The sequence below is a fragment of the Triplophysa dalaica genome, chromosome 13, assembly GCF_015846415.1.
Source record: "Triplophysa dalaica isolate WHDGS20190420 chromosome 13, ASM1584641v1, whole genome shotgun sequence".
NCBI classification, from domain to species: Eukaryota; Metazoa; Chordata; class Actinopteri; order Cypriniformes; family Nemacheilidae; genus Triplophysa; species Triplophysa dalaica.
In genome coordinates, this window is record NC_079554.1 from 16,486,793 (window position 1) to 16,510,413 (window position 23,621).

At 37.9% G+C, this 23,621-nt stretch overlaps 2 protein-coding genes across 3 annotated transcripts; both read left to right on the forward strand.

Annotated features, from left to right (window-relative positions):
- Window positions 1-1,429: 1,429 nt before the first annotated feature.
- On the forward strand, window positions 1,430-14,227 carry emilin1a (elastin microfibril interfacer 1a). 2 transcript variants are annotated; one of them, XM_056764454.1, is made up of 8 exons: window positions 1,430-2,119; window positions 7,278-7,397; window positions 8,121-8,293; window positions 8,719-10,737; window positions 12,082-12,198; window positions 12,291-12,308; window positions 12,425-12,559; window positions 12,669-14,227. In XM_056764454.1, the coding sequence occupies exons 1-8, from the start codon at window positions 1,962-1,964 to the stop codon at window positions 12,998-13,000; spliced, it is 3,072 nt and encodes a 1,023-aa protein (XP_056620432.1). In that variant the 5' UTR covers window positions 1,430-1,961; the 3' UTR covers window positions 13,001-14,227. The 2 variants fall into 2 exon arrangements, with proteins under 2 accessions (XP_056620432.1, XP_056620431.1); XM_056764453.1 differs by having other exon boundaries at window positions 1,432-2,119; window positions 8,121-8,299.
- A 323-nt stretch (window positions 14,228-14,550) lies between these two features.
- On the forward strand, window positions 14,551-23,123 carry ankef1a (ankyrin repeat and EF-hand domain containing 1a). Its single transcript, XM_056764455.1, has 10 exons — window positions 14,551-15,019; window positions 15,251-15,610; window positions 16,544-16,743; window positions 17,608-17,757; window positions 17,893-18,016; window positions 18,384-19,212; window positions 20,406-20,632; window positions 20,859-21,025; window positions 21,218-21,358; window positions 21,853-23,123. The coding sequence occupies exons 2-10, from the start codon at window positions 15,259-15,261 to the stop codon at window positions 22,003-22,005; spliced, it is 2,343 nt and encodes a 780-aa protein (XP_056620433.1). The 5' UTR covers window positions 14,551-15,019; window positions 15,251-15,258; the 3' UTR covers window positions 22,006-23,123.
- The last annotated feature ends 498 nt before the right edge of the window (window positions 23,124-23,621 follow it).

Genomic DNA, 23,621 nt, shown 5'->3' on the forward strand with positions numbered 1-23,621 from the left:
TGTGTAGTGAAGCTGGAGGAAAATCGTAGGGCAGTGCACTTGGGTTTAATGCCTCTTGGAGACGTCTATTAAACTTCACTGATCATGAACTTTTATTAAATGTGGGTTTTATTGAATTGTGCAACTTCTCTGATCTTGTTAAATATATACGGGAGGTGGACGTCATTTCACAATCTCGGGTTGCTTCTAAGTGTAAAATAACAACATACTGAGAACACACACATGTAAACCAACAAAACGGCGTGACCCGCTGGTGTTAAAATGCCAGGTCAAGGCACAAGGAATGTAAATAAACTTGAACTTCAGAAAAAGGAGAATCAGGCAAAGAAGCTCCTGTGTGGGATAGCAGCCATTGGATGTATGAGGGTTTGTGAAGGTTAAGTTCAAAAGACGGAGTGGAAACTTGTGTCTTTAGTTTTTCTCACAAATCTTTGCAAATCCATGAGAAAATGTGATTACAAACCCCCCCTGTTTGTTACATGGTGCGTTCCAAAGCTTTTGTTCCCTGATGCAAATAAACTGTCCCCTCAGGAATTTTAATCTGGTGTAGAAAGTCCATGGAATTAACAGTACTTTCTGTTTCAAAATGAAAGTTGCAATGATTCAGTCCAGCATTACGGGCAAAGGAAAATGTTACCATATACTGCAGTCAAAGAGAAACTGGAAAATGCAGTCTTGTGGTCAAATGACATTAAAATGCAATGATTATTAACATGATTCAGCAACATTGCGCAGTCCAGTTTGTAAATTCTGTCTAGGTTTCTGTGGGAAACTGAATAGATTGAGCTCTAAAGCTGTCTGGCAGAAATGAATTTGGCGAAACAATAATAATCTTGTGCTTATCAAAAATATGGAGATCAAACTGTGAATGGGAGTTCAAAAAACACGCCCACGTTTTCCACATGTCTGGCCGAGATGAAAGGTCTCACCCAAAAACTAACCTTGAATACTCTAAACTTGATTCACATCCAGAAGAAGAAAAGACTTGAAATTCCCCTTTCATGCTGCATTTCAAAAGACCATAAAAAGGAGACATCATCTCCATTATGCTCCTGTGACTGCTCTTCTAAACAGCTGAGGGTTATCAGTGATCTTTAGATTACAGTGGTCACAAATAGGACTAATATGTTGTCATAATACTCAATGCTTATGTCCAGTCTGTCCTGTGGCTCTTCACAAACAAACATTGACTTGGATTAATGATGCTAGAGAACATCATTTTACAAATTTGCTGAGGCTATTATTCTAGTCCAATAGACCAAAACAGTCTTTGATGGTAAAAGTAACAGCCTGGATCCTCCCATCAGGAGTGCTCTAAGATCACAGCAATTATATGTGATGCTATCTCAGTATTCTTGAGATTAGAGGAAACTATTCAGTACTGATTATGTCCAAGAACTGGGGTACCTCGATTTTTCTTCAATATTTTGTTAATCAAGCCATAAATGATGAGAAATTAAGTTATGAAACGTAAAGTCTTGTTTAAAAGGACGAAATAATAAAAAATGTTTTAAAAAGAATGTTCCACGAACCATATAATTCGCGTTATTACGCACAGTTGAAAAGAAACAGAAGCTTGGCTACCTACAATTGAAAGCAGAGCGTGATTCTGTTTGAGAGAGAGAGAGAGAGAGAGAGAGAGAGACGTTAGGGAGTTTTTGGATCGTCATTTCTCCACGGTAGTTTCACAGTGTGACTGAGAAGGCGATGAGGAAAACCGGACCCTTTTCATTAGTGTTTCACTACTGTTCTTGTGCCATGGGAATATTGGTCGGATCTACTGAAATGTACAGACACTCTTCGAAATGATGAGCGGTCCACACGCGACTTTATTTATGGAGAGTTAGTGCGTTATTTCTTAAAGTGCACCGGTTGCGTAAAAGCGCGTTTCCACGTTGAAGCCGTTCTGTTGGATGTACCATTTTGCGTTCTTTTTTCATCAAGTTTTGCTTCTTTAAGTTATGGCACTATATTCGTTCAACTTATATTCTCTGTTCGTAATCACTTTGCCTGGAGTTATTTTTGGAGCGGGATCTTACGCATCGCGATACACTCAACATGTGGACCAGAGTCAAGTACAAGCTGCACCAAGTGGATCTAAGGTGACCAGTAGACACAGGTAAGTTGTGAAAATGCCGTAAAAAATTCGAAGATACAGGAGATGGGATTTTCTCGAGAATTTCATTCATAATCGTTTATTTCAGTAACAAATCAGATTTTTTTTTTCTGACGACTTACATTACAAAAACAAATACTTTCAGCAGTTTACCATCAAAAATGTCTTTGTTTTGTCATTTTCAAGTATGATTTAATTGAATTCATTATTTTTTGATAGTTTAATTGGTTCCCATCCGTCAGATAACGCACATTACGGTTTCCATTAAAACATTTCACATTATACACATTTCACAGAAATCATAAGAATTTGTGATGGTTTCTATTTTAACACAGGATAGAAACGGCTACAAATTGTATTATATTAAAAATATTTTTTTTGGCCTATTTAATACTTCTCCATGAAACTGTGTATACATTTGGAGTGGATGTAGAGATGTGATCAACCCCCTCAACATTTCAACTTTATTCCATAATTTTACATTGCATTAAAAAAATGTGTGCATCACAGAACTGGTGCATTGATTTCAGGTTGGCACAGTCAACTCATTGGTTAGGGTTAGTAATAAATCATTGACATTTGACCAGTTTGAGTCGGCTACTGTTGGACAGGTTTGCCTTTTTAGGCTTTACAGAGACAATGCATATGTGCAATGGGACTGAGGCCAATGGATATCGAAAGCCAACAGTATCACAATTGCTTTGGATCGCCGTATTAATTTTAAAACGCTGATTTCTTAACGCAGCCAGGCGTTAAATAAGCGCGGTCTGGTGTTAAATTAACATCATACGCCGCCACACGTTTAAGTTACGCCGGGTGCCAATCGACGCTAACGTCACTCGTCACTCAAAATGCAAACGTATTAGCTAATATACATAGCCCCTCCTCTTCTGGGTTTGCATGCTCTACGGCAAGTCGGAGGCCCGTGTCATCTCAAATCCATATCCAGCTTAACCTTGTGGAAAAACAAAAAATGGAAAGAAATGAAAGAAAAACCAGCTGAAAAAAAATCACATTAGCGAATTTACGTTTCAAACCTGTACGTTTCCTCTTTACGTTTCAAACCTGTATGACTGTATAATGTGTAAACCGTATAAACACAAAAGAAGATATTTGAAAGAAAGTTAGTAACAGAAAACCGTTCGTCCACATTGACTTATCTTCATACAATAGAGTCAATCGGGACCATTGGTAAATGATGACAGAAATTTCGTTTGGGGGGGGGGAACTAGGGTACCTTTAATCATGACTTGACTTAATTTGACATATTACACATTTTACACATAGCTTCCTGGAACATACTGCATTAGTTATATGGTTTTCTTTTCAGCGGGTTTTTCTTTAATTTCTTTCCATTTTTTGTTTTTCCACAAAGTTAAGCTGGATATGGATTTGAGATGACACGGGCATCTGACTTGCTGTAGAGCACTCAAACCCAGAAGAGGAGGGGCTTTGTATATTAGCTAACACGTTTGAATTTTGAGTGACGTTAACTTAATGTCGATCGGCGCACAGCGTTACTTAAACCCATGGCGGCGTATGACATTAATTTTGCACCAGACGGCGCTTATTTAACGGCTGGTGGCTTAAAGAAATCGGCGTTTAATATTAATACACCGATCCGAAGCACGCGATTTGTGATACTGTTGGCTTTCGATAAATGGAAGACCTTAGTTGCACTTGTCCTGGCACTAGCGCAGCTCAGTGGACAAAATAAGTTTTGCCCTCTTGGGGAAAAGAATGTCGGTCCCTGGCACCAGAACTTACGAGTTAATAGTGTCTGTTTGAACTCTGTTTTGTTTTTACAGATGTGTTAGATATTATACAACATGTGGTAGGCGAACACCTCCTCTCTGTGTTTCATGTTTCCTGTCTCTCCACTATCTTAAATACATTACTGACAGCTGCATTTGGATTTTTATTGAGTCTTTCATTATGCCTCATAAAAAGCTGGTATGCACAATGCTTTTTAACCAAACAGACAAATGTGCTAGACTCAGTTTAAATAAACCTGTTTTGCTGAGCAATCTGTTCTTAAGATATTTCTCAAAAAACAGATGGATGAAGACTATTTTCCAAAATATAGTTTATTCTAATGTCACATTTTACACAAAAGATCAATTTTAAAAGTCTGAACATGAAATTAATTTTTAATCATATTAACATTTTTGGCACAAGACACCTTTCATTTTAAATACATTACAGAATGCCTTATCTTTCTCAAGTTTGTGTAGCCAATACTTATACATTTCAAACAATTATAAACATTTAGTTCCTGCTATGATAAGACGGAAGACATTTTTGTCTAGTGTGAAGAACTTGTAGTGTGTTTTGCTTCATTCATAAGAGAATGGGTAAACAAACATGTATGCAGACCTAGAAAATATATACATAGTGTTTTGATGTGTAAGCATTCTTTCAAAATTGTTTGCTAGGATCAGCTGTTCTGTAAAACTGTAAAACTGTAGACTTCAAATAGGAAATACAGACTTGCCTAACTCCAAACCCCATCTGCAAACATTTATAAAATTTAATTGAAAAAGTAAATATGATATGATACATAGCACGAGCCAATACTAATATATTTACATCTTCACACAGTTTAAAACATATATTCCGGTTTAATATTAATTTCTGTGGTTGCAGCTTTTATAAAATAAATCACTGGTTTAAATACCCATGTTTCTAAAAAAGTTGATCTGACCTGTAGACTTAAGATTTGCACTAATTTCCTTGGTTGGCCCAAAATAAAAATAAAACTTGGATCTACTAGTGCATTTGAGCTTTGTTTATATAGTAAGCTCAATGCTGTAGGCCAGGGCTATTCAAATCTTACCCTGGAGGGCCGGAGCACTGCAGAGTTTAGATCCAACCCCGATCAAACTTGCACACCTGTGATTTTCTAGCGATACTGAACAGCTTGATTAGCTTGCTCAGGTGTGTTTGATCAGGGCTGGAGCAAAACTCTGCAGTGCTCCGGCCCTCCAGGGTAAGATTTGAGGAGCCCTGCTGTAGGCCTTCCCGCACCTTCTCATTTGAGCAATGCATTATCTTAATGTTACTGTGTAAGCCTACTTCTGAAGCTGCTGTTACAATATTTCGGTCCAAGTTATTTCTGCTTGAGATGTTGGATGTTTAGCCTGTGAGAAGAAGTGTTTATATTCAGTCCTGTAAAGCTGAATTTACTGGGTGTCAGGACGTCATGTTGTAGGTCTTCCTGTTTATACAAATAAGAAGTTAATTTTATTCTTGTATAAAATGATACACTGTTACGTGCAGTCTTTCTGCGGTCTGGCTTGAAGTGTTGTAAAACATTACTGGGCTATCTGCTGTGTGGCTAAAAGTAATTAGATTATTGGGAGTGTTTACAGAGGGAACGCTTTCCAAAATAATAATGAAAAACAAACCTGATTCTACAGTCTTGAACAAACATTCGGTGTTAATTATTGGAGAGCAGGAATATTTGATACCAGCATGCCATTGGAACTCATTCTTATAAATGATTTTGCACAAATGCACAAAGAAGGCATTGTGACTCCAAAGCGTTTGTTTACTTTTGATCTCTTCGATTTTAAAAAGCTGAGCTGCTATTTCTTGTTTTCAGAGAGACGAGTGGTATACGTGGACCCTAAACTTTGTCCTTTTCTCTATTCACTCCCTCGGAAATTAAGCTGAAACAATGACTCACTGTTTCACTGCCATCACACTTTTAGTTGAAGACCCTAATGACACAGTTTTATGTATGTGTCCTATATATAATTCCGACACACACGTACCGTAGCTGCTCTTAAAATGATAGTTCAACCAAAAATCATCATCATTTGCTCACCCTCATGGCATGTCTAACCTGTATGACTTTCTATCTTCTGCAGAACACAAAGAAGTTATTTTAAAGAATCTTGGGAAACAAACAACCTGATCCCATTAACTTCCACTGTATGAACACCAAATCACTCTGACATTTCTCAAAATATCTTCTTTTGTGTTCCACAGGAAAAAGGAGTTATATAGATGTTTTGTATGACATGAGGGTGAATAAACCATGAAGAAAAGTATTTTATATCCCTTAAAAGTGTTTGTAGAGTTCGATAAGAACATTTGTCCGCAGTGAACTTGTGCTCTTTGTGTTCGGGCCTCATTTGTTTGCGTGTGTGTCAAACAGCTCCTGCAGTGGGTTCATTGAGACATTCCTGGCTCAACAGTGCTGATGACAATGAATGATTAACAAGGCGTAATGAGTTATTGTGATAGACCAGAAGCTTTGGATTCCAGTCTGGTTTTGATCTTGTCTAAATAAGATTAATGGAAATCCTGAACATGAAAAGTAACATCATTCATGACAGAAAATGAGTTTTATAATAATCCAATGCTCAAGGGGAACCAAAGATTTTTTTAATACTGCACTACAATGCTTACTGTTGCTACAGTATAGTACAGTACAGTATGCAAACTGTTTGAACAGTAGGAGATCTACTACATTTGTCAAAATAGGTCATCATTATTGGATTATTATTTGGTTGGACAGCCAAATGTAAAACTGGAATACAACTATAAAATATCTTGGTAACACTTTACAATAAGGTGCTATTAGTTTACATTAGTAAATGCATTACCTAACATTATATTGATGAACAATTTAGTTTTCAGCATTTATTAATACTTAATGTAGGTTCATGTCAATACAGTTATTCATGTTAGTTCACGGTGCATTAACTAATGTTAACAGTGACAACGTTTGATTTTAATAATATATTAGTAAATGCTGAAATTAACATGAATTATTATAAATAAATGCTGTATTATAATTGTTCATTGTTAGTTTGTTTTAGATAATGCATTAACTAACTGTTAATAAATAGCACTTTAAGTGTTACCAATATCTTTTTTATTTAAAAAGGTAATATCCGTTCCCCACATACTGTAGCATACTACAGTTTGAATATTTATTGTACAATTATGCCTATTATTTGAATACAATTTGTAGGCAGTTTACACAGTATACTGTAATCTAATAATTCATTTTCTGTGAATAACAAGAACAATTTTACATTTAGACATTCATTTTCTGTAAAAAAGTACAAAAACCAAAGGTCAGATGTTAGCTGTGATGGAAGTATTAATATGTCAAATCTGTCCCTGCTTTGGTTGTGTTCACCAACAGGAACTGGTGTGCCTACATAGTGACACGAAGTGTGAGCTGTGTAATGGAAGATGGGGTGGAGACCTATGTGAAACCTGAATACCAGCGCTGTCCTTGGGGGCAGTGTTCCCATGTGGTTTTGTAAGTATTTATACACCTCATTGGGCAAAAACAAAGCTTAACTGTGTTTTAATTACTCTGGGTTTCCAACTACTATTATGAGGGCGTTGAATTGCAGAAGGTTTGGCCCGTGTCGTTGACAGGACGCTTGTCCACCAGAGCTATGTGTGGAATGAGATTGAGAAGGAATTGAGAAGCCTTATGGCTTGTTACACAACAAATATAAGTCATAAGTTCAAGTTGAAGCTCTCCCTTTTCAGAAAACAACAAAGAAAGCAGTAATGAAGGTCCCCAGTGAAATCCAGAAGCCACATCACATGTATGAATGGGATACAAACAAGCTAAAAATAGTAACAACTGCACTTTGAAACAACTGAAAGTTGAGCAAGACTCACAAGGAACTTGCCAGAGCAAAGCGAACATGTTCAAAGACTGCATGATGTATCATTTATTTGTATTGAATGCTTTGACCGAATAAAATAACAAAAACATGCCCAGAATCAACAGCTCAAAGAGGAAGAACAGGCCTTATTGTATTTTGTTGCCTAGCAAAGTTCTGGTCTATGGAAAGTGATTTGTAAGCCAAGAATATGACCAGAATGGAACAAATAGTAAGAGTTTGTTCCCTTGAGCAGTTGCATAAGATACTATTAGTTATGAACGATGATCAAAAAAGTAAAAAAAAGTTAAATACTATTTATATAGTTTCATAACACTGATTATTTAGAAATACTTACACCCTAGGTATCGGACTTTCAGAAGACCAAGATATAAAGTTGCCTATAAAATGGTGACCGAGATGGAATGGAAGTGTTGTAATGGTTATTCAGGTGATGACTGCAATGATGTCACACACATCGGTACAGGAAGACCTACATCAACAGATGCCGGGTCCAACCCAGAAAGTGGCCAAAATGGTAAAGGTAAAGCATTACACATAATACCTTAAATTACAAGGGATAGTTCACCCAAGAATTAAAATTCTGTCATCATTTACTCACCCTCCTGCCATTCAAAACCTATATGGCTTTCTTTCTTCTGCAGAAGACAAAAGTATTTTGAACGAATGTTCAATGGCGGTCCCCATTGACTTGCATTGGTTTTCCGTCTATTCAATAGAAGTGAATGGGTTTGGTTACCTACATTCTTCAAAATATCTTCTTTTGTGTACTGCAGAAGAAAGTCATACAGATTTGAGATTTTTGGGTAAACTATCACTTTAAGGCTTTTTTATAAGGCTTCTCTTAACAATATGTTGAATGTAAATATATGTTAATATGTGAGACTCACTATACAACAAATCAAATTATTCTCATTGAATAATAAAAAACTTGCCTTCTAGGTAGCGGTGATACTGATAAGATCAGACAACTCGAGGAACAGATTCAGAGGTTGAATAAAGACCTTCACAACCTCCAGTCAAACTTACACAACATGAATCAAAAAATACATGAAGAGTCTCGAAGGACAACCATAAGTGGTGGAAATAATCTGGCTGATGCGGCCCAGACCATTCACAGCATCCAGACCAAACTGAACATGCTTGACAACATGACACAGGTCCACGACAAGACTCTTACCAGCATCAACAACCATCTCGAGGGTGGCGGAAACGAGTTAGACAGCCGTTATGGGACACTAAAAGAGGAGATTCTAAGGGAACTGGAACGGCGAGTGACGTTATCCTGCTCTGCCTGTCAAACCGGAGTGGAGACCGTACAGACACAGCAACAGGAGGACAGAGAGAGGATCCGAGCTTTGGAAAAGCACATTACCATGATGGAACAGCATCACCGGCAAACTGTGGAGATGCTTGAAAGGGACCTGTCACGCTCTCAAGGTTGCTGTGACTCGCTGAGTGATATAAACAGAAAAGTCAGTTCCACAGCAGAGTCGTATGATATTCTTAGAGAACGTCTTGAGAAGGAGTTGAGAGGAACAGGGGGCAATGGGGGTCGGGGAAAAGCATTCGATGAGAAACTGAACAGCCGCCTTAGAGACCTGGAGAGACGATTCAACGGGACCGCAAGAAAAAGCGAGCAAAAATGCTCTCATACCGAGACAAGCATGAAAGAGTTTGTTCAACGAGAGATCGGTCAGATAAAGAACTCTCTCCTTAATCGAGACGATGATCACGGTTACAGAATATCTACAATAGAGATAGATGTCCAAGACTTGAGGGATGCCATTAAAGATCACAAAAATAATGTGGAACAGCTAGGCAACAAAACATTCGATCTTGACAGCAGGCTTAAGTCAACCATTGATTTGTGCACCGAGACATGTGGTCCTAAAGGGAGTGAGACAGCCGATACTGTGAAAAGTCTGGAATGGAAAGTCATTGCCAATGGGGAGGACATTAAGACGTTTGACACCAAGCTGAAGGACTTAAGTGTGTCTGGTGACTCCCTTATGAACCGTATTATAGATCTAAGCCATGACGTTAAAAAAATTAAAGATTGGACAGGAGACAATGGAGAGAACTTCAACCAAATTGTCGTAGATGTGGAAAATCTGGGACGTGATTGTGACGTATGCATTTCGGTAGACACTGAACTTCACGACATAAAAAACATAACCAGCAACACTTTTAAAACATTACAGGGAGAACTTAAAGATTTACGTAAAAAGGTAGACTCTGATGAGCATGCTTGCTCGCAGGTTTGCTCAAACCTACAGGAGGAAGTTGGTAAACTGAAAGAAGAGGTTGAAAAATGCACGGGGCAATGCGAGATCAACACAATGGACCATCAAAAGAAAATCGATAACCAAAATACTTTAACTCGCAAGCTTGGCAAAGATCTCAAGTCCGTTCAGGGTGAGCTCTTGGGGGTGATCCAAACATTCAACTCCATCAATGACTCTCTCAAAGATCTCACCAACACCATACAGAGGCATGGCAACATCATTTCTGATCTTGATTCGTCTAAGGACAAAATCTACTCCGAGTTAGATCAGATCCATGAAGATTTAGCTAAGCATATAGAAGACAGTAAAGGGCGCTTTGATGGCATTGGACGTGATATCAGTAGCTTCAATACTAATGTGATGATTGAGATGGGTGAATGCAAGCATTCTCGAGATGGGCTTGAAAAGAGGATCTTGAAGATGGAGGGTGTGTGCAGCAGACTGGATTTATTGTCAGAGAACATTCAGAGGATCAAAGAAGGGTTGAGCAAACATGTCTCTGGGCTTTGGATGTGTGTTAATGAGCTTAACACTACAGTGATCACTCATGGTGAGGCTATCAACAGCATTCAAAATGTTCAGTTGGAGAACTATCATGGCATGACGAACCTCAACTCCTCCATACTGCATGTTCTCAAGGAGTTCAAGACCTTTACTGAACAGGACTTCACAGGTAAGCAAAGAGTTACCTGATTCTAGACACTCTAAACACTAAATCCACAAATTAGTTTTATTTGTTGTTTTACTGTGTTGAGATCTGTACTTTCTTAATGTTTTCTTATGTAGTTTTACATTAGAATTTTAGTTGAAAACTCTGTTATCATTTACTCACCTTCTTGTTATTTCAAACCATCGGGTAACATGGTAGTTACTGCCAATCTCATATTAATCTTGAGAACCTATACAGTAGTATTGCATACGAAATGCCTTCGAAGAGTATTTAGTTTGACCAAATTTATAAAAGAGAGATACAACTGTACGATTATTTCTGAAAAACATGAGCTGATGGAGGCAGGCAGTGGGACGGAACTACAGCACGAGCACACAACACATCATCGCATCTTGTTTTTATATTCTGCACGTAAACGTCGATTGCCAAGAAAGAACAAACATATGACTTAGTTTGACTTACCGCATGTAGGTAATGTCCGGCATCTTTTAGCACTGGGACAGTGCCATCTATCTCCAAATACAGCTTTATATCCACCATTCATCCATCACTGAAATGTCGTGAACAAACCGACACACCTAAACTTCACTATCGCAATAGCAACAAGCTGCAGCTGCAGGCCCACCGCGCAGCCAATCTTGACGCAGCACAGCCAATCTTGATGGTTAACGGGTCTCGTTCATCGGTAGGCAGGTTGGTAGGGTATTTTGTTCACCTTGGCGTGCTTTTCCGGGAGATTGCAGAGTAAAAGGATTGGGATCACTGTTGCGAAACTTTATAAAACTTAAAAAAATAAGTTGTAGTGCCGGGGGAGTGTATCAAGCACAATAATACTACATCATATGCCAAGTCGTTTTTTAACAAGTTGACCATGTTAAGCATGAGAAGCCTGCATGTTCAACAGTGTAAAGAAGTCAGAATGCATTAATGCTTATGTACATTAAAATACTATTTTAATAAATATAAGTATTTTTACTCCAAAAAAGTATTTAAGGTGAAAATCTATTAAGGAAATAAAAAGTATGTTCAACCTAGATAAGAATTTGTAACTATTTTATGAGGTGGCTTTTTTTATGAATTCGTACGTTGTAAATCGAAAAGTTTGATTTCAAGCATAAATTTTCACTGATTTCCATTATTGACATGCCCTTTTAAGATTATATTTTTACAGAATGTAACATAGGATGATTTTATGTAGAAAACAGTAAATCACAAAAAATGACTTTAGCTGGGTTTTCACAGGCAGTGTCACATATTACTTTAACGACAACAATGGAAAGTGGATATTGGTATATTTCAGTTGTGTATGAAAAAGTCAAAAGCAATATCTTTTGGACCAATTCTCAGGACCAATTGGACTCCCTGGTCCCAAAGGAGAGAAAGGACCCAATGGACAACCTGGGTCACGAGGACCAACAGGCAGAGAAGGACCACAAGGAAAAGTAGGGCCAATCGGACCGCCAGGTAAATAACGAAAACATATTAACATATAGATACACAAATGAAAGATTTTCATTTAGTATTGGATTTCATGGTGTCATATTTTCTTTGTATAGGTCTCAGAGGGGAAGAAGGTCAGTGTTATATACATATCCCTCCTTTTCAAAATACATTGTTCTAAAACGCCAAATTACATTACTAATAAAAATATTATAAATGGTTTTAAAATATAAATTTACCCTCTATTCAGGACCTCCTGGAGCCGACGCCCATGTCCCGAGACTGTCGTTCTCAGCAGCACTCACACGTCCACAAGCCAATCCGGGCACCATTGTCTTCGATAAAGTCTTTGTTAATGAAGCAAAGGCCTACAATGCAAAGACAGGTACGAATGTTATACATTTGATATTAATGTATTTTGTATGCAAATTAAGGTTGTTGAGGTTATGTGTAATAATCATGCTCTCTACTTTATCTACTATGTATTTTGACAGGTATTTTTACCGCACCAGTGAATGGACGATACTTCTTCAGCGCAGTCTTGACAGGTCACAAAAACGTTAAGATAGAGGCAGTCTTGTCTAAATCGAATAACGGTATTGCTCGTGGAGATTCAGCTGGCTATCAGCCCGAAGGCCTGGAGAAGCCCATGGCTGAGGTGAGACACACTCCGGGCTCCCTGGTCATCTTCAACATCATCCTACCTCTACAAGAGGGAGAAACGATTTGTATTGACCTGGTCACGGGGAAACTCGCCCACTCTGTGGAGCCGCTTACAATCTTCAGTGGGATGTTACTCTACGAGGAGACAGAGGATATATTATAAGAACTTTCTGAGGAACTAGTGAGGACAGTGAAATCAACTGATGTACAAAATTCGTATCTGGACAAACACATGCAACACACATACATAAATGTTTTACATATTTTTCAGTATTGCATCAAGAATGTGATACAGCATGCAGTTTGCATTTCTAACAGGTCACAAGAATAGGACATGGATTCCTTTTTTATATATTATCAGAACAATTGACAGATTTTTTACTTTTATCATTTTTTTTAAGGCAGGTCATATATGTTTATATAGGCTGTGTGAAAAGCACAAATCATTTTATTTTATTAAAGGCACGAAATCACATCAGACATAATTTCTTCCACCCACTGCAAGCTTGGTCACTGCCTCTCAAGATGTGCGTACTTGTTCATACTGCTGAATCCAGAGTCAGAAGGCAAATATATTTGCACACAAGATCTAAAATCTTTATTATTTCCAATTTCCTCTCAGCATGAAGCTTTTGAATTTGTAGCAAATTACGTCATTCAACCTCCGAATTTGGAAAATCATCTATAAAAGGATGAACAAAAAAGCAGGCTGTGCAGAGAGGGACTATTTCATGCCAGATGCTATAAATAAGAAAACCTCTCTAGCACACGATCCTGTAACTTTTCCAAAGCAAACTATCAAAGTTGTTTATGTTAGATGGCAAAACAGATTTCAACCCATTTTTGTCAATGTATTTTATTTTTCTCTTCTGACTGCAGATGTTCTTAAATGAACAAAGTATAACAGCTCAGAATCAGTATCTTTGCGAGCCATCTGTGCTATCTTGGTGGTCTGTGTCTAATGTTTTCTTTAATACAAAGGGATTTTTGAAGGGCTTTGCATTGAAGAATCAAGTACTTTGAGACCATTCAGTCCATTTTGACCGGGAAACGAGAGTCACTTCCTTAAAAGGATCTAAAAAATATTACTTACGGTTTCATTTTGCAGTAGCTCAACTGATTTGTTTGACTTGGAATTGGAAGCAGGTTCCATGCTGTTAACTCTTAACCTGAAGCACAGATTCACATCTGAGTGTTTGATATCTGCTTTACTCTCACCACAGGCATTACATCGCAGTATTATAATTCAGAAAAAGTGTTTACCAAACCAAATAGTCCTCAGCCAATACTTTTTTACTATCAATATGTTTCTCACTAAATGTTGGGTGTTGAATATTCAGTATATTTGCAATGTTGGTTTTTAAATAAAAAAGATATAATTTTACACAAATTTCTCATTCTCAAATATTTATTTGCCCTCTACTGCCCACAATTACTGTTAAAATTAATGTTTAAATTAATTAAATATATATATATAGATTATTCATTAACAAAGTAAATGATGCCCATTTCTTAATTGGACCACACCCATCCCTTTAACTACACGCCCACTCTTCAAGACAACGCCCTCCGAGGTGTCAGCAAAACCAAACACGTAAAGAAGCGTGCTCGCTGATTGGCTAAAAAAGTAAGGGCCGCAACCTGAAACAGACATGTGATTTCTCAGGAGACAGGAGGACACTATAGTGTGGCTTAAATGTATAAATAGCGCCCTCATTTGAACATCCCAAATATTCCTCAAGATAAATACTTAAGTGCGGTGAAAATAGGTTACACTAACTACAGACTAAATAATGGATGTCACTGACTACATGGTAAGACAAGCACAGCCCTCACAAGCAGTATAAGTATGGCCTGAGCACGCTGCTCTCTGTGATTGATGTCGCTAACTGTCACTTACACAAAAAACTTACTCGCACGCTTGAAGACGTCGCCATGAAAGCCGATATGTCGTGCAGTCCGGTCAAGTGATCTTTTAAAAGTGCGGTAATTCAACCTGACCCGAGGCCGCAACAAGAAAGGCGGGGACAGTGAGGCGGGAATTTACTACTCCGCTAAGCTTTCTGAGAGTCCATTGCGTTCGGTTGCCATAGAGACGCACACAGAAGGAAACACGGATCTCGGAAACGATGCTGAGCGTAAAATTGACATACTGCTGATTTTTAGGCATTATCGTCAAAAGGTAAGTCGCATTTAAAATTTGATTTATTTGGCTTCTGTATGTCGTTTTCTGACTTTCTGAATAGTAGTTTGTAGTTTTAAAGCATGTACGTACAGGACACTAACTTACTTCCTACCTAAACGTTCCTTCAGTTAACACGACGCACGTAGACATCAATACTTAGCGTCAAATGCGACTAAATCACCAGGGAATTAAAAGGCATAACAGAAGCATGCTTTTGTTAATTTTCAGGGGTCACGATGTCATTCTCTGTAGCCAAGAGCAGACTTGACACTCTACAGATCTATCGGCTCCTTCAGTGCGTCCGGGAGGGAGACAAACCGTACGTAGAGAAATTAATCTCTATGGGTGTCGATGACCTTATTAATCTCACGGAACCGCGCGAAGGTAACGGTGTCCTTCACCTGGCATCGGTGGCCAACAACCACGACATGCTGGAGTTCCTAATAGCGAAAGGAGCCAGCCCAAACGTGCAGGATAGGAGAGGACGAACGCCGCTGATGCTGGCTGCGGAGCTCGGGTACGACGGCATCGTGTCGTTGTTGGCAAAGAAAAACGCAAACATGACACTTGTAGACAACGAAGGGAAGGGTAATGTTATCTTGTTATTTTATAGCATGACTTATGTTCCTGGAGTTGAATAAGTAGAGCATCAGAGCAAAGGTCATTATGGGTGAACAGACATACTTGGATAAAGTGCATAAAAGTGAAGTACTTTTTAATACCACCTGTTTAAGGCATCGATCAATCTTTTTTATTATTGTTGACATTTGGTTGTGGAATTAATTCATTATTAGCCATAACAGATAAATAGGATGCAGCTGTTAATGTGAAAGTTCCCTCTTCAAGACTAAATTAACACGAAACATGAAAACATGTATACATTTTATATATAACATTTTGAAACGTTTTACTAATAGTAGGCCTATATATGTAACAAGATAATTATACAACAACCTGAACTTAATTCATGTCTACTCAGAAGTAGGTAATGGCGCCCTCCGGTGGTAAAATGACTAGATTGGCAGTGACTGATTTTATAATAAAAGAAATCAAGAGATCTTGATCTTATATAACTGGATAGCTATCAGTTATAATATGTGTCTCGTGTACAAACTGAAGTTTTGTTTTAAATGATGGCCAGAGAAAATCAATAATTGCCTTACATCTCTTTCTCTTAAGCCTTCATATGAAAATATTAAAGGGATTGTTCAAAACTATCACGTCGTTCCAAACTGGTCTAACTTTCTTTCTTCTGTGGAAATCAAATGGAGAAATTTTAAGAAATGTCGCAGTGATTATTCTGTCTGTACAATTGATGTGCAAAAATCTTCTTGCAGGTTGAGAATTGCGAGAATTGCATTTACTGCTAGTTCCCTTTTACTACAGAGACCATAAATAGCTGGCTGCATCTCTTCTATCTGGAGATTTACATGCCGTCTATCTAATTACAGATCAGGGCATGACCGGTAAAACTACCATGTAAACCGATCCGAGTAATCTGTATTCTGGCTTCTCTCCCAGGCTTGCTTTTCTACTGCATCCACCCCACCAAAAGGCACATGCGCTGCCTCCAGGTGGCCCTTATGGGCAATGCAGATGTAAACAATGCTTCAACAAATGGGATGCCTGTGTTCCTGCTGGCCTGTGAGCAAGCTCAGGACTGTGAGGGAATGTGTCTCAGGATCCTGGAAAGAGGAGCCGACCCCAATGCGACAAATCAGGTGTGCTTTTGAATTGGAGGTACCAATGTAAAAGATGGGTACTTTTTTATATATACTTATTGATTTTCAACTTTTAAACACAACAACTTATTCAACATACAAAACTAAATTAATATATGTAAATTAATACTTAATTAAAGTTAATTGATGTCTCATGACTTAAGTAGATCAGAAAAGCGATAAACAATTTTTGATGCAACAATAAAAGATGGGTAATTCAAAACAATGTATTTGAATTAACAGTTTTTCAACTGTTAATAGCATCTTTTTTATTATTCTTTACTCTTAACAGACTTTTTTAATGAACCTCGCTTTTACTTTTAATGAAATGTACAGATCCTTTAGAAATGACAAAGTAACCTTAATGAAAATAGTACCTTAAACTGGGAGTCTTATTTTGATCAGTTTTTTGTTATTAAAATATGTAGTAATATAATTACAGAAATATTTCAAATGTTCCTATAGGACGGTTGGTAGAGGACAGTGTTTCCCTTTAGAAGGAATGATGCAAGCACTGATAAAATATACCTTGAACACTTTACTGTAAGCTGCTCTGGATAAAAAGTCAATACATAAACATAAATGTGACAGTTGTTTATGATCCAGTTTGTTTCGAAAACTCAGATAAAAAAGTCTGAGGTCATCTACAGTAACTCACTTGAGTCATTTCACATTTACAGAATTATACTAATGCATTTGGTAGATCCAGAATGCATATATTTATGCCTAAGTAATTTACAAAGCATTCAAGCTGTATATTTTATCAGGACATGCATTTCCCATGAATCACCAATGAACAATGAATTTTGCGTACCGTAGCTGTTGCTTTAGATGCTTGTAGACTGATTTTGTGTGTTATCCCAGGTGACAGGTCAGACTGCTTTGATGGAGGCGATCAGAGGAGGAGCAATGGAGCTAGTGAGAGCAATTCTAAAAAAAGGAGGAAATGTCAATGCTGTGGATAAGAAGGGATTCCATGCAGCTCATTTTGCATCTGAACGAGGCTTTATTGAAGTTAGTGCCACACAAGTCTGTTATTATATATAATTTGTGTAAACTGTGATGAATATATCTATGTTAATCTAGCCTACATATCATCTCTCAATGATTATGATCACTATTTTTAACCATAGACTCACTCTTCACCAGATCATTAAGGTGCTGTCTGCATATGCAGCTGACCTCGGAGCGGTGACAAAAGATGGAGAAACACCTCTGCACTTTGCTGCCTCTGGTGGATACACAGATTGTTGCAGGTTTTTAGCTCAAAGAGGTAAAATTGCTTCATAAAACCAGGGGAACATGCTTCTCATTACTCTGAAGCAAATTTTTGTACATTTGCAGAAGACACAGAAAGTGAACGACATGACTAAATGGAATTTAACTAAAAAAGTATTTTTAAAGAAATCTATTTCTTTAGTTTTGGCACTTTCAGTACCTTATTTCATTTGACTTTGACGTTAATGCAATTAAAGTTAATTGGAAGATTTTGTTACATTTATCTGCTATAGATTTATGCCTCGGGAGTGTTTTACTACCATGACAGAATTCATGCTTGATCTTAAGATGCCCTTTATGTTTCTTGATCTCTAATATTCATATTTAATGTTATAAATCATTTAGTAAATTTCCTACCTTAGGATGCAATCCCAAACTGAAAAATCAAGAAGGTCTTCTTCCCCGTCAGATTGCTAAGGACTGCGGTCACAAGGCCACCGTAAAAGAGCTTATGAAGGCTGAACGATTACATGGAAAGTTCGCCAAAGGAATGGGCAGCACAAATGAACCGTGGGCTCTGACACTTCACGACTGGTCTCATGAGAATGAGGACGCACTGAGAAACGCTTGGGAGTCAGCCCCAGACAACATCACTGGAATAGATGCAGTGTCCAGGGCAACGTTTGTGTCAGTTCTTCGTGAACTTCAGGCTCCTATAGACGATGACCAAATTCGGAATCTTCTTTTTTCTCTCGACAGGAGGAGAGAGGGATTCATAGATGTTAATGATTTCTTGAAAGGCCTCAAATACCTTCCTAAGACTTACGTTATGGCATCTTATGGGCCTAAGAAGAAAAAGGCAAGCAAAACAGGAAAGACTAAGAAGAGTAAATTTAATCTACCTTTGCCTATCTGCACTATTCCTCCTGAGCTCATCCTTCGGCGCGATGATGGTGGACCACCACATTTTATGATCGAAAGCTACCAGCATGCCACAGACATACACAGATTTGACCGGGATCATAGACCAGAACATCCTATTGAAGATGACACAGGGTGGTACATAGATGAGCCTGAAAAAATATTCATTAATATGAATTACTGTGTTAAAACGGGAGATATTGAATCTCTTAAGCTGGCAGTTAGTCAGAAGGTTCCTGTAGATGTGAAAGACCGCTTTTACAAGACACCACTTATGGCTGCATGTGCAAGTGGGAACTATGAGATGGCAAAGTTTCTTCTTGATAATGGGTAAGAATTATGATCTTTATTTTGGTTAAAATTTATTTGAGAGCTGGATTTAAAGTGTCAGTGAAAATTTTCAATCGCTGTAGATGCAAATGTTTCACAGGTTAAAAAGTAGGACTGCACAATATTAAATAAGGATGTAACAATATTAATGATATTGTGTTATCGCGATAGCAAAATTGTCTCAATATTATCGTGGTCACATGACTGTATGAAACGATAGGTCTTCTGTCGCTAATAGAAAGAATGTTACAAAAATAAGATATGTAAACTTTGTCAAGGTAATTGTTTTATTTTATAAAAGGGATTTTTGGTTATTTGACCCATCTCAAAATTTTACAATTCATACCACTAAGCAACAGTTATGATTAGAGGATAAAGAAAAGAGGATGCTTATTGCACTTTTTCCAAGACAACATTTGTCATTTTAAATACTGCAATAAGTATCGTACCGTGGACTTTATGCCAAGGTGTTATCGTACAGTGAGATTTTGATACTGCAACATCCCTAATATTAGAAATAAATACAATATAAAAAGATTGATAAATAATGATATGCCATGCAATAATGCTTTAAGTTTTTAATATTCATTTTCAACTATGTTAAATTATAAAAAATATATTAATATAAATAATTAAAGCATTGTAACATTATTACCGACAATTGATCATCTTTTACGCACAATAATTGTGGGCCAGTTGCTAGACATAATGTTTTTAATTTTTATGATATTGCAAACTATTCAGATATGCATATTGCAATGGATATTTGACAAATTTCCATTATTTCTACACATAGTGCAGTTTACTATTGAAAGCGCCTGTTAGACATTTTACATATTGCTGCTGTCCTTCTCAAACCTCATATTTCCATATTTATCATTTTTATTTTTGTTTGTCATATATAATAATTCTTAGTCACCCTTTATGTTTGTTACTGGGTTGTGCAAATATCTAACCAATACACAGTATCAAAAATGTACTTGTCAACAGTGTTAAATCATTTATAAAGCACAGTGTTTTTTCCATTTCCTGAAAAACAGCAAATTTAGATATCTAAGGCTTCGGAAGGACAGCGACGATATACTAGTGACATTTAATGTTTATATACATTACACATTATGCATCTTAATGTAAATGATGACGTTATGCATCATTTACATGTAAAATTACATAATCACCACATCATATCCCAGGGCTGACGTGAATGCATGCGACCAGTTCAGTTGGACTCCTCTGCATCATGCCTGCCATGCAGGACAGCTAGACATCATACAGCTGCTGCTGGAGGTTGGAGCTTCTGTGGACCCGCCCACCCTGAATGGGGCCACTCCCCTAATGAGAGCAATTGAGAGCTGTCGGCCGTCCTGTGTGGACTATCTCATCAAAGCTGGGGCGAAGATCAACGCAGTAAATAAAACAGGTACAGTCAAAATGTTACGGCCATCAAACCATTATAAGATACATTTAAGAATTAAAATAATGTTTTAAGATCAGTTTCGTTTGGCCGTTTCGACACTGCCACCTCATGCAGGTTGGAGAGCTCCTATGAGCAGCCTGATTTACAGTCCATTAAATCTTTGAGATTTATCAATGTTGGCTCCGTTGTCATTTGATTCAGGGACTTTGTTTCAATCTTATAATTGCAGAGCAAAACTGCTTGGACGTTGCCCATGCTTATGCAGACTTCAGGGTGGTGGATTTGATCCAGGCCAAGATTCATGCCCTACCCAGACATAGGGACAAGAAGGCACAACCTGCCAAAGTCAAACGCAAACCAACTCCGGCCTCCGCTTCTGGATCGATGAAAGAAAAGGTAGAATAACACATATTCACAACATATCACAGTCAATGACAGATAAGCACAAAGAGTCAGTAAATGAGCCCAGTCGTGTCATACGAGCTCAGGGGGACCCCCGCAGAAGCTTCATTGAAAGTCACGCAGTTAGTCTCTGTGTCATCGCGTCCACTGTGTGTTGATTACAGCGTTGACGCTTTATCTTCTCAGCAGGGCTCCGTTTCCACTCCCCCAGCCTCCTCAAACTCAGCAGTCAAGAAAGCAATGAAGAAAGACAGCGTTATCGTGCATAGCACTCAGATCACCAGCGGCAAGCTCAACAAATTGGACATCAGTTTTGTGCCAAGAACGGTAAGCCGGATACCACTCGCAGCTCTGTGGAGAAACGCAATCCAGGCGTGGGCAGAATGTAATGTCACGCGGACAGCTGATTAGGTCATCTTGTTTTTAATAGATCGTGACGTGTTTTTCTCATCCAGAGGAAATTTTGATTGTATAGTTTTGGTAGAGTTATATCAGAGAAAAATATTGCCTTTGTCTCAGGTGTTTCCTCTAAATTTCTTGGGGAAGGTGAAATTATATCATGAGACAATTTATTTTTATTTTACATAATCACATCTTGTACTGCAGTAAAGATTGCTTAAATGTATGTAGAAGTTCTTAACAGAAATCCAAATCTATGAAATGCTATCTAAATAATTGAAAGAGATTAACATTATAACTCTTGTGTCGACTTATCGGAGACGCAGGAGACTGCGTTCCATTTAATCTAATTGTTGTCTAGTAGAAAATATTGAGAGCCGATGTGTTAATCTTTTTCCCTCATGTGGGCATCTACGTTTCAGACGTGGCGAAATCAGCTGACCACTATCGAGCTTATGGAGAAGAAAGCCATGAGGAGAAAACGCTTCACCTATGAAGTGGACTTTGACGACTTCAAGATGCCATTCAATAAAAACATTCAGAAGAAGTCTGTTGAGTTTGAGCTCACCGATTGAAAGAGACCACGTCTCCAATAGAAAAGTCAATGTTATTATTTCCCAAAAAGCGTAATTCCTGAAAACTTGGGCATGTGTGGTATGGACCTGAATGATGGATCAAATTGTGTGGTTTGTTACATTTATGCATTTAACAGGTGCTTTTATCCAATGCAACTTATAAGCTAAACATCTTTGTGTGTTCCGTGAACAATCAAATGATTATTGATTATGGCATGATAGTTCATCCAGAAATAAAAAATATTTTGGTTTTTATTCACCCCTGTACTTTAAAACCTGTATGTGACTCTTTCTTCTGTGGAACACAGAATAGAAGTCAATGGGGACCAATGTTGTTTGCCGACTGACATTTTTCAAAATATCTTCTTTTGTGTTCTGTGGAAAAAAAGAACGTTTCTTCGGCAGGTTTGAAGTGACATGAGGGGTGAGTCAATTTAAATGAACTATATTTTTGCTAAAGCCATATCTTAAGACAAATAAAAAAAGGGGAATTCTGTTTTTAGTCAGTAAGCTGCTACCTGGCATTCACTCGAACACATTAGCAACCTCACAGAAACATCTCGGCATCCAACCAGAACATAAAAGCATTTTCAAAGAATTTAAATTAAACTTTCTTTTTATATATTCAGGGCTCCGATTTACCCCGCTAGTCAACATCTAGTTTTCACAGATAAGGTTTAGGGCTAATCCAAGACGTTCCGTGCCATTGTTCTGTTTCAAGATGCACATCTGTGCATTTATGAACATTTAAGGCGTTTAAAAAAATGTACAAAGCCTAAATTAACTAAGGCAAGGTCCGGGCTTAGCTAAGCCTTGTCTATGAAACCGGGCCATGTGTTTATACAATGGTTACTCTGGGATTAAAAATGGCATATTTCACTGCTGTTTCTCTGTCATCTCAGAGAGGGAAGTGCATTAAGCCAGATTGATTATTCGTTTATGAGAGGCTGGAGATGAGATCTGCTGCCTACGTGCTGGCATGCAGTTTGTCTCCTATGTGTCTAAGCGTCTGTCGACAGTGCTGAATACAGGCCTCTCGCCACAGGCAGCGCAGCACAAACCCCTCATGTTGTTTATCTCTGAAAACTGAACAGTTCTATCAGTATGCAGGAATCTGAGAAATTAACTGGAGCTGATATATATATACAATGGAAATGTGGGTGTTGATTGAAAATGTGACTAGTCGATAGACTTTCATCGCAATAAAAGGTTTTCATGTATACTTATTTACAGTGATGTCTGGTGGTTATCGACTTAGATTTTCTCTGGTACGGAATAGGCAGGAGGCTATTGTTTTCGTTTAAGTCTGCAGCTCTTCTGCTTGGCCAACAGGTGGCGTAACTGTACATATCAGTGGTGTCTGTATTGGCAGTGAGTGCTAAAATCCTCAGCACTGAGTTGTGCAAAATGGCAGCCAAAACTATTGTGATTGTTGGGAGACATGGTCTGATCCCAACTTTGTTAAGGTCTGGATTGTATGTTTTATGTATCATCATCATAACATGGATTTTGAGTTTGATGAATCTTGATTTAATCTCTCCCTTTTTAATGTCCCTGATATTTATCATTGTTTTAAAAATCAATAGAAATGTTTCAGTAATGAGTGAACAGGCCAC